Source organism: Chinchilla lanigera, unplaced genomic scaffold (genome assembly GCF_000276665.1).
Source record: "Chinchilla lanigera isolate Chin_1 unplaced genomic scaffold, ChiLan1.0 scaffold00053, whole genome shotgun sequence".
NCBI classification, from domain to species: Eukaryota; Metazoa; Chordata; class Mammalia; order Rodentia; family Chinchillidae; genus Chinchilla; species Chinchilla lanigera.
The window spans coordinates 12311907-12320332 of record NW_004955454.1 but is presented as its reverse complement, the minus strand read 5'-3'; the positions used below and the strand labels follow the sequence as shown (position 1 = coordinate 12320332).

The 8426-nt window shown below is 53.7% G+C and overlaps 1 protein-coding gene across 1 annotated transcript; it reads right to left on the bottom strand.

Moving 5' to 3' along the window:
- Positions 1-232: 232 nt before the first annotated feature.
- LOC102003410 (DNA fragmentation factor subunit alpha-like) lies at positions 233-8164 on the bottom strand. Its single transcript, XM_005396061.2, has 6 exons — positions 7973-8164; positions 5858-6019; positions 4270-4412; positions 1791-1980; positions 1477-1628; positions 233-739 (listed from the first exon to the last, which is right to left on the bottom strand). Exons 1-6 carry the CDS (start codon positions 8106-8108, stop codon positions 494-496), a joined length of 1029 nt encoding a protein of 342 aa, XP_005396118.1. The 5' UTR covers positions 8109-8164; the 3' UTR covers positions 233-493.
- Positions 8165-8426: the final 262 nt, after the last annotated feature.

Here is an 8426-nt window from a genome sequence, read left to right as displayed (position 1 = left end):
CGTGCTCCACAGCGAGACCCTGTCTCAAAAATACCAAAAAACAACAACAAAAAACAAATTCAAGGCTCAGAAAGGTTAAGTAATCTGTCCAACATCACACATCACACAGTAAGTGACAGAGCTGGAACTTAAACCCAGTCTGGCTCCTGAAAATGTTTCCTACAGCTGTTCTACAGCCACATAGAGCAGGCATTCCAGTCTTTACGCAAATGAATAACCAACCAGAACCTGGTTTGATGAAGTCGTTCATTTATTTATTCAGCAGTCACCTAAAATTCTCTTATGTGCTCGGGTTTCACCCCCAGCACTGCAAAATAAAAAAATTCTCCTGTGTGTCAAATGTCAAAAGAAAAGAAGAAAACGCTTTTTGTTCTTTGCAGTATCTTCAAGTTGCACTAGCTCATAGGAAATAGAAGAGAACAGGCTGGAGGCAGAACAGACCGTGGGGAGGAAAATACGGGGCTGAGCGTGTTCAGCGGCAGCAGAAACCAGCTCATGGGTCCTTCTCTGCACCTTCCGGCTGCACGGCCTGGTGGGTCCGTCTGGCCCGCTTGGCGCCCTGCGGGTCTCCAGGCGGGGAGCTCTTCCTGGCTGAAAGAGTCCTGAGCGAACGCAAGCTCTGGGCCTGCTGCAGGCGCCGGGCGAGCTCGTGGGCGCAGGCCTGCTGAGCCTCCACCGTCTTCTGTACATCCCAGTTCAAAGCAGCGGCCAGTGCTCGGGGGTCCTCCTCGGCCACCAACTGCAGCAAGACCAAGAGCACTGAGCAGAGCCGCCTCGCCTCGCGGCTCTTGGGGCGTGAGACGAGGCGACGGCCCGTGGTGCCGCCTTTGCTCCCCTCCCTGGCTTCCTCCCCGGACAAGCGAGTGGCTTTTCTCACCACTCAGCCACAGGAGGTTCAGCCGAGCTCGGGTGAACACAACTTCCTTCCCTCCAGAACTACAGGGAGGTATCCGGGAGGGACACCGACTGGATAAGCAGCAGCGCCCCCGCCCGGCTCCCCTGTCAAGCTGCCTGCCGGCCACAGCCCAGGAGGGTCCCCGCAGGCCGCCGCCCCCGCGCTGCTGTGCAGGCCTCAGGGGTGGCCGCAGAGCCGCTTTCTTTTCTCCGAGACAGGGTCTCACGATGTAGCTGAGGCTGCCCTGGACTCCCTGCGAGGACAGAGGCGCCCCCCACGCCTGCCAGTGGATCTTCTCGGACCCTGCCCACCGGAGGCCGCCTGGAAACCTGAGCCCGCTCCTCCTCCCTCCAGAGCCACCCTGGGGCAGGAAATAACAACGATGGGGGCGCCCATTCTCTTTTTAAAGTCCCTTTGGTTTAGAGCAAGCGCGCATTTGCGATCGCTGTGGCAGGGAGCAGCAAGCTAGCAGCTAGAAGTCCGGCTCTGCAGGGGCGAAAGGACACCCCACCCGGCCTCTGCGGCCTGCTGCATCTCCAGGGAGGCCGCTCTGCAGCTCAGCATCCCGCGTCCTCGCCCACCTCCAAATCCCGGGCGGACAAGCTCAGCTCGGGAGCCGGCTTCTCCCGCAGCACCGAGAGGATCTGGCTGGGAAGTGTGATCTGGGAGGCGCGCTCTCCGCGGATGCCCGTGCCCACGGCGTCCACCTCTTCCCCGAGGGCAGCTCTGGACTCTGCAGAGCGGATGTGAGAGAGAGGTCAGCGAGCGCCTAAGCAGACAGCCCGCGCTGGGGAGACAGGAAGGCACCCCCAGGAAGCGGCCGCCCTGCAGTCAGGGGCCTCTCCCTAGGGTGGCAGCGTGCCCCCACCTCCGAGGAGCCCTCGGGGCGCCCTACCTTCCTGCCTTGACAGGACGCTGCCCTCCCTGTCCAGCGCGCGGAGGTACAGCTGCAGGAGCTGCCTGGACTGCCGGGCCTCCTCCCGCTCGTCAAGCACCCGCTGCAGCGTGTCCTGGAGCCGCTGGGCGGCGGCGCAGCTCTGGCCGAGCTCCTGAGCCAGGTCCTCACAGGGCGCATCGCTGAGCACCTAACGCACACACGCGGGCGCTGAGGACCAGAGCACTTCCGGACACGCCCCCCACACCGGTGGCTTTAGCTTTCCCCCGGCACCCAGGGGGCTGGCGGAGGCTCGAGAGGGACGCCCGACTTTTCGGTCTCCTAGTGTGGAAATGGGGACATGATGAAAAACGATTCCTTGGTGCCTCACCGGGACCAAATCCAAACCCTAACAGCTACTGATTTATTTAGTGGTGCTGTGGACTGAACGCAGGGCTTTCATTTTTAGCTATAGTCCCCGCTTTTTCAAATTTTTTTGGCTGGGCATGATGGCTCATGCCTGTAATCCCAGCACTGAGGAGGCTGAGGCAGGAGGATCCTTGCGAGTTCGAGATCAGCCTGGGCTACAAAGTGAGCTCAAGGCCAGCCTGAACTGCATAGCGAGACCTTATCTCAAAAAGACCCCAAAAAAAGTAAATTTTTTTTACTTTGAGACAAGGTCTTACTATGTTGCTACGTTGCCCGGGCTGGAACCTGCAATCCTCCTGCCTCAGCCTCCTGCATAGCTGGGATGACAGGAGTGTGCCACCACGCCTGGCTGTTATTTTCTCTGTGGCCTCTGTCTCTGCCTCCCTTCAGTGTCTCCCAGGCTCACAGCCTCCATTCTTTTGTAGAGCCGAAGGACAGTTAAGAGTTCCTGTTTACCACATTTTCCTGACCTGGTCATTGTTTACAGATATTGGGGTTCACTTTACCTCTTGGATTATGAGCCATGTGAAAATATTCATGTCATTCAGGCAGGGTCTTGCAATATCATTCAGGCTGTCCTCGAATTTTCAGCCATCCTCCTGCCTCAGCCTCCCTGTGCCGGGATGACAGGTGGGCACCCGGGTCCCTTTCCTGCTGTCTGGCTCCCTTCTTCATCAGAACACTAGAGCCTGGCTCGTCCACTCCCACGGGGCAGGGCACAGAACTATGCCAGGCGCAGGGCAGGGGTTGAGTCAACGCCTCTGAATGAAAACATACCCTTTTTATCCTAATTTTGCCGGAGAGGACATAAGTGTAAGCAGAGAAGCTAAGATACTGCCTCAAACTCCCAACAACAGAACTGGGATTCGAACCAACCACTCCAAACCCGCATTTGCTAGCAGCAAGCCCCTCGCCCTGGAGCTCGCTGGGGCCTGGACACCTGCATTTAAGAAAAAAAACCCACGGGTAATTCTGATGCACAGTGGGGGCTGAAAAAGGAGCGCAAAATGAAGACTGAGTTGCAATGTAAGAAGTATTTAAAAACAAAGCTGGGCCTGGTGGTGCGGCCTATAATCCCAGCACCCTGGGAGGCTGAAGCAGGCCGACTGCAAGTTTGAGCCCAGCCTGGGCAAACTAGCAAGACTTAGCTAGACAGTCTCAAAATATAAAATTAAAGAAAGAAAAAAAGAGGGGCTGGGATGTAGCTCAGTGGTAAGGCTCTGGGTTCAATCTCCAGTACCATCACCCAAACAAACCATCAAACAAACAAAAATTGCTGATTATTCATCTGGCATGTACAAGGCCCTGGGTCTCATACCCAGCAAAGCATGGGGCAGGGGCGGGGGGCAGCTTGGTGCTGGCACATTAGGAATTAGGAATTGAGAAAGAAAAGGAGAGCCTGGCATGGTAGTACCTGCCGCCTGTAATCCTAGCACACAGGAGGCTGAGGCAGGAGGAGGACTGCTGTGAGTTCAAGGCCAGCCTGCGTTACACAGGGAGTTGAATGCCAGCCTAAACTACATGGCGAGAGCCTGTCTCAAAAAGAAAAAAAAAAAGAAAGAAAAAAAGAAAGGAAAAAAAAGAAAAGAAAAAAGAAAAAGAAATCGAAAATAGTAGTGTGGTGGTACACACTTAAGAAGAGCATGAACTGGAGCAATTTAGTCCCTGACTCAAAATGAGAAAAATAGGGGCTGGGGATTTAGCTCAGCGGCACAGCGCCTATCTGGCAAGTGCGAGGTCATGAGTTCGATTTCCGGTACCGGGGGAAAAAAAAAAAACAGCAAAATCTTTGTAGGGGTTTTTGTTAGGTCTGGGGATACAGCTCAGTGGCATAAGTGCCTGCTTGGCAAGCACAAGGTCACAAGTTCGATCCCCAGTACCGATAAAAAAAAAAGAGAAAAACAGAAGAACCGAGGACATAGCTCAGTGAATAGGCTCAGGTTCAATCCCCAGTGCTGCAAAGGAAAACAGAAACCATGGGATTCCCATGCTAAGAGGTGTGGACGCTGAGCAGGCGCTGGGCCCGCGGGGCTGGGCAGGCGGGAGTACAGGGTGTGTGGGGGGGGCTTACCTGGAGTTCCTCCTCTGACAGCAGGAGGATGCTGGACAGATCTCCCTTCAGCGGTCTGGCCACGTTCTTCCACTTCACCCCTGCCCCGCTGTCTGTTTCGTCTACTTCGAAGGACTCCTGGGAAAGCCAAGCTGTGCCTCCGTCTGCAATCCGGGAGGAAACCCCAGGCTCAGAGTGACTGCCAGTGCTGCGTCCACCTCCACCCCGCAGGCTCCAGGACAGCTGCGTCCTTCCGACCCCTCAGGACCACTGCAAGGGGAAGGGCACCTTCTCTCAAGGGATCCCAGGGCAGCCAGGCCCCACCCAGGACCGTCACGTTCCCTCTTCCTCCACTTTCAATGCACTCTGTTCTAGGCAGAGAGCCCACGTAACCCCACATGTGGTCATGGGCGGGCCCAGGGTCCTACCAGACCCCTTTCCATTCATTTTTTGTGTATCTGGGTATGTTCTGGTTTTTGTTCGTTTGCTTGTTTTTCTGAGATAAGGTCTTGCTATGTAGTTCAGGCTGGCCTCACAGTGATCCTCCTGCCTCAGCCTCCGAAGTGCTGGGATCACAGGTGTGTACCACATCACCTGGTATATGTTGTTTTTGTAAATGAAAACATTCATTCTCACCAGCACTTTTCCTGTGTGTGGGGACTGTTCCCATTTTTAACTGGAACAATCCATCACTTCGTCCCTTGGACTCAAAGACAAAGGTGGCTTGTACAGCCATTGCTGAAGGGTGACTTTCTCAATCTAGGAACACACAGATTTTCTTCGAGACACTTTTTTTTTTTTGAGGCAAGGTCTTGCTTTGTAGTTCAGGCTCAACTTGAACTCTCTCTGTAGTCTAGACTGGCCCTGAACTCATGGTGATCCTCCTGCCTCAGCCTCCCGAGTGCTGCACTTACAGGTGTACGCCACCATGCCTGGCTCTGGAGACACTTCTTTAGCTCTTTCATCCTTGCACCAGTATTATTCCCCTCCAGTGCTGATGACACAGTGAGAAGGTAATATTTATCGAGCCCTCACTGTGTCATTATCATATTTAGGTGTGTCATTATCATATTTCAATATGATAATGTTTGGAGACATTCCTGGTTGTCATAGTTGGGTCAGCATCTAGCGAGAACAGGCCAGGGATGTTGCTAAATGTCACACCACACACAAAGCAGCCTCTCTACCATAGAATTCTCTAGCCCAAAATATCAGTCATACTGCTGAGAGACTCTGGTTTGACATGAGCTGTATCACCCTCACAGGGACCCTAGGAGACAGGTACTGTAACTATTACGACACTAAGGCACTGAGACGTTAGGTCAGTTGCCCGGACTTACTAACTGGTTAGTGAACGGCAGGGCCAGACTCAGGCCCCGGTAGCTTGACTCCAGGTGGTCACACGGACCTCTCTGGCGTGGCGCATTTTAGTTGCTGTCAGACTTACGTCTCTTTGATCTTTACCCCCAGGACTTAGCACCATGTCTGGCAGACAGAAGGTTTTCAGGTAAACACTCACTGCGCAAATGTTTAAACAGCCAAACAGCAAGCAGTTGCTGCGCGGTAAGATTAACCACGGCGGACGCTGTACATGTGGCCATTTTCTTACCTGAATTGCTGTACGTCCACTTCTCATTACTGGCCAAGGCCACAAACTTAGTATTGGAAGGGAGACACAGGAAGTAATCCTCATCATCCACTATGGTGCCGTCCTCCGCCAGGACCAGGGTGACCGGTGTCAGGGACTTGTCAATGGCCAGAATGTCACAAGCTGAGAAGAGGAAAATATTTGGCAACTGACAAGATCCACAAGGAAATCACACCTCCCCTAGTGCTCTTGATATTCAAGCCCCTGGACCTGAGAATTCCTGATAGATAATAACAATCACAGTAACAATTGCAGCTCTAAGCACTAATGTAACCTTATGTACGGGATACTATTTTGTACCGGATACTATTTTTTTTTTTTTTAAGGAAGGAAAGGTTTACTTAGCTTACAGTTTGTAGTGATTTCAGTCCATAACTGGCTGGCTCCAAGGCAGGGCGGCACATAGCAGGGAGGTGCTTGGTACTATTTTAAGTGCTTTTCATATACTGTATTAATTCTATGAGATAGGCCCTGCTTTTATTCCCATTTTACACACAACAAATTCAAGGCTCAGGCCTGGCATGGTGGTGCACGCCTGTAATCCCAGCACTCGGGAGGCTGAGGCAGGAGGATCCTTGCGAGTTCAAGACCAGCCTGGGCTACAAAGTGTGCTCAAGGTCAGCCTCAACTGCACAGCCAGACCCTGTCTCAAAAATACCAAAAAACCCCAAAAAACAAATTCAAGGCTTAGAAAGGTTAAGTAATCTGTCCAACATCACACAGTAAGTGACAGAGCTGGGACTTAAACCCAGTCTGGCTCCTGAAAATGTGTTTCCTACAGCTATTCTACAGCCACATAGAGCAGGCATTCCAGTCTTTATGCGAATGAATAACCAACCAGAACCTGGTCTGATGAAGTCGTTCATTTATTTATTCAGCAGTCACCTAAAATTCTCCTATGTGCTCGGGTTTCACCCCCGGCACTGCAAAATAAAAATTCTCCTGTGTGTCAAATGTCAAAAGAAAAGAAGAAAGAAAACGCTTTTTGTTCTTTGCAGTATCTTCCTTTAAGTTACACTAGCTTATAGGAAATAGAAGAGAACCAGAAGCTTGTACCATTAGATTTTTATTTTGATTCTCCTTGGCAAGAGGCTTTCTCCAGGGTGGGTTTGTACATTTCACTGAAAGACGGCCATGCCTTAAAATGCTAATGGGACTGCACTTAAGAAGTAAGTCAAGCGACTACAAATACTTCCTGGCAGTGCTATCACCCAAAACAGAAGGGCGGGCCTCTTAAAGCCCAGCTGCAGAGAACAGAAGTCTGTGCCAAGGACACGGAGCCAGGGCACCAAGTGGCACTCAAATGGAGGTGACCTAATGCCAGGCTCAAATGTGTAAACCCCGATGTGCTTGGGCATTCCTGGGTGCCACGTCCTCTGTCAGACAGTTGGGGCTGGGTCCCCCTGCCACATCGAATACACTGTTGGGAGCCGCTGAAGCTGGAAAGTCATTACACGCGCAGGCTGAAGCCACCCTGACCACGGGAGCTCCTCCGAGTAAACACGCCCTTGCAACTCGTTAACTGGGAGCTGCGCAGCGAGGGGGCAATCAACCAACCTCCCGTGGGTATCAACAAACACTCTGCTGTTTTTGCGCAGTTCTCCTACTCCGCTAGGCGAGAGCACCTCCACCTGACCCCGGCTCTGTGTCTTGTCTTTGTTTTTCTCACACTCTCCGCCGTTTCTCTCCGGGGTACAGGAGAGACCAGGGAGGCTCGCTACAGACGATTCGGGCTGCCTCACACAAACCAGCGGCGCGTCTCTGGATACATGATCCGGCGCTCCGGCTCGTAAAGCCTGTAAATCATCCGGGCGTCGTGGCGCACGCCTGTCATCCCTGCACTCGGGAGGCTGAGGCAGGAGGATCGCTGCACGTTCGAGACCAGCCTGGGCTACATAAGTGAGCTCCAGGCCAGCCTGAACTGCACAGCGAGACCCTGTCTCAAAAAAAGCGAAGTCTGTGAACCAACTGAACGCTCTTGGGCAGCGGGGCTGGGAGCGGCCCCCTCGCCGAGGAGGAAGCCGGGGGCTCGGGGTCGGGGACGCGGGCCCCGCCCCCCCGCGGGCCCCGCCTCACCCTTGCTCCGCAGCTCTTCCAGGGAAGACGCCGCCACGCCGTGCTGCTCGCGGGCGTGGTTGCGGCGCAACAGACAAGCCTTCAGAGGCCGGGTCGGGCCGGGCTCCGCGGCACCGGGGTCGCCCGTCGCCGCCATACCCTTCTAGGCGACACCCGAGCGACTCGGAGCCCGCTGCCTGCCGGGAGAGGCCGTTCTCGTGGCAGCCAATCACGCGAGAGACCTGGGGACGTCGGGAGTTGTAGTTCTAATGGCTATTACGCCCCTGAGGCCCCGGGGAATGACGGGAGCTGTAGTCTCTGTTCAGCTGCTACTTTAGCCTGCGGGAAGACAGCCAAAGAGCAGCTTTCTTTTTTTGTTGTTGTTGTTGTTCTTTTTTTTCTTTTTTGTTATTGTTTTTGGGTAGTGATGCGGGTCCTATGCATGGTAAGCATGCGGTCTGCTACTGAGCTACAC

What these genes read in the sequence shown, in the direction of transcription:
- LOC102003410 (XM_005396061.2), bottom strand. Translation starts at nt 8,108, where the DNA reads ATGGCGGCGACGGGCGACCCCGGTGCCGCGGAGCCCGGCCCGACCCGG. An exon ending in GTGGACGTACAGCAATTCAG is followed by an intron (nt 4,413 to 5,857) that starts GTAAGAAAATGG and finishes CCCGGATTGCAG; the next exon opens with ACGGAGGCACAGCTTGGCTT. An exon ending in CGTCCTGTCAAGGCAGGAAG is followed by an intron (nt 1,629 to 1,790) that starts GTAGGGCGCCCC and finishes TCCGCTCTGCAG; the next exon opens with AGTCCAGAGCTGCCCTCGGG.